Source organism: Wasmannia auropunctata, unplaced genomic scaffold (assembly GCF_000956235.1).
Source record: "Wasmannia auropunctata unplaced genomic scaffold, wasmannia.A_1.0 LD320726.1, whole genome shotgun sequence".
Classification (NCBI taxonomy): Eukaryota; Metazoa; Arthropoda; class Insecta; order Hymenoptera; family Formicidae; genus Wasmannia; species Wasmannia auropunctata.
The window spans coordinates 1-1,551 of NW_012042164.1; the positions used below are offsets into that span (position 1 = coordinate 1).

The 1,551-nt window shown below is 29.3% G+C and overlaps 1 protein-coding gene across 1 annotated transcript; it reads right to left on the minus strand.

Annotated features, from left to right (window-relative positions):
* Window positions 1-6: 6 nt before the first annotated feature.
* LOC105460497 (testis-expressed sequence 9 protein-like) lies at window positions 7-1,409 on the minus strand. The gene is made up of 5 exons (XM_011706950.1): window positions 955-1,409; window positions 607-780; window positions 402-536; window positions 197-331; window positions 7-112 (listed from the first exon to the last, which is right to left on the minus strand). Exons 1-5 carry the CDS (start codon window positions 1,348-1,350, stop codon window positions 17-19), a joined length of 936 nt encoding a protein of 311 aa, XP_011705252.1. The 5' UTR covers window positions 1,351-1,409; the 3' UTR covers window positions 7-16.
* Window positions 1,410-1,551: the final 142 nt, after the last annotated feature.

A 1,551-nucleotide genomic window follows, 5' to 3' on the forward strand; every position in this document is an offset into this window, starting at 1 on the left:
ATTACTGTAAACACTATTACGATACATCAGAGACATTCTGAGGTTTCCACTCTAATAACTTCGCAAAGTCTTCTTTCGTTAAGCTGATTTGTCCATTTGCCATCAAGTGTATCTACAAAATTATGAAGTTGTAAAGATTCATATTATGTAACGCTGCACAAATAGAAGAAATTAATGATGAAATACAATAACGTACGTTTTGTTTCTTCAAATTATCTACGAGTAGTGTTTGTTTCTTAAATGCTTGCACTAACTCCGATCGCTGTTTTTCCAAATTTTTTATGGCTAACTTCTTATCTTCTTGCAGTTTTCTAATTTGATTTCTTAATTCCTACAAAGCGGATAAGAAATGTGTCACGGATTTTCATTTCTACAGATTTAGATATACTTTTTTATTATACCTTCTCTTCTATTTGGCTACATTTTAATGCATTTCGAAGTTTCTCGTTGCTTTCTAGAGATCTATTTAATCTTATATCAAGATTGGTTGACTGTTGATTTAATGTTCGTATCTCTTTTCTAAAACCTTCTAAATCCTAAAAGAGCTGAGTATCTTTAATAAACTGTATTGTAATAAAAATAATAACAAAAAGAATGTAAAAATACCTTCTTCAAGACAGTATTTTCATTACTCAAAACTTGGTAGTCTGACAATGTATCTGAATTTACACGGTCCAATTTTGTAATTGTATCGTTTAACGTTTCTATTTGGTTGCGTAATTTAATTTGCACGTCGTCAAGTTTCTTCTTTTCCACTTCTAACTCTTTGTAATACTCGCACTATGTGCAGACAAAATTATTTTATAAATTTTCTTACAAATCTAAGAATTTTTTCTCGAGAAGCAGTTATGTCTTATTTGATTTTTTCAAGTGCTCTTTTATTTATAATTGGTACAAATATCATGCAATAAAACATAAAATAGCGGTTCGTTAAAGCAGTAAAAGAGACATTACCTTGTTATTATACTCAAGTTGCATTTCTTGTAACTTTTCATACAGCATATCTATTTTCCCTTTGAGCAAAGAAACAACAGCTTTATTTCCCACGTTACTATCCTTTTTTAGAATATCAGTGTCATTAGTACATTCTACTGATGGAACTTCAGAAACTTTAATTAACGATGTTTTTAGCTGTTTATTTATCTTTGGCGCTACATCTTCTGAGTGTATAGCTTTCACATCTTCCGTCACAAAATTTGAAAGCAATTGATTCGCATCGCTAAATAAATTTTTACCGGCATGGGCATGTATGATTGAATCAACAGTCTTCATTACGTCACGTGTTTTTAATTGAAGATCACGATTCAATCTGTGAAATTCCTTTTCCTTCGCTAATAAGTCATCAGACATGTTTCTAAAATGACATTTATATTGTTGAACAAATTATATGATTATAATTAATATAATAATTTTCAATAAATTAATAAAATAATTTTCAATAAAAAAAATTATTTTTATTTATTTTTAAGTCTGTAATTAATGTGATCATCCAACCTTCCTTTTCCTAGCGAAATTTTTTTTAGAAAGTGTGTGTGTGTGTGTGTGTGTGTG

Excerpts from the sequence above, each read along its gene's own strand:
- LOC105460497 (XM_011706950.1), bottom strand. The coding sequence starts at position 1,350 with ATGTCTGATGACTTATTAGCGAAGGAAAAGGAATTTCACAGATTGAAT. Across the intron at positions 537-606 it reads AAAATACTGTCTTGAAGAAG|GATTTAGAAGGTTTTAGAAA; the intron begins GTATTTTTACAT and ends CAGCTCTTTTAG. Across the intron at positions 113-196 it reads ATAATTTGAAGAAACAAAAC|ATACACTTGATGGCAAATGG; the intron begins GTACGTTATTGT and ends ATAATTTTGTAG.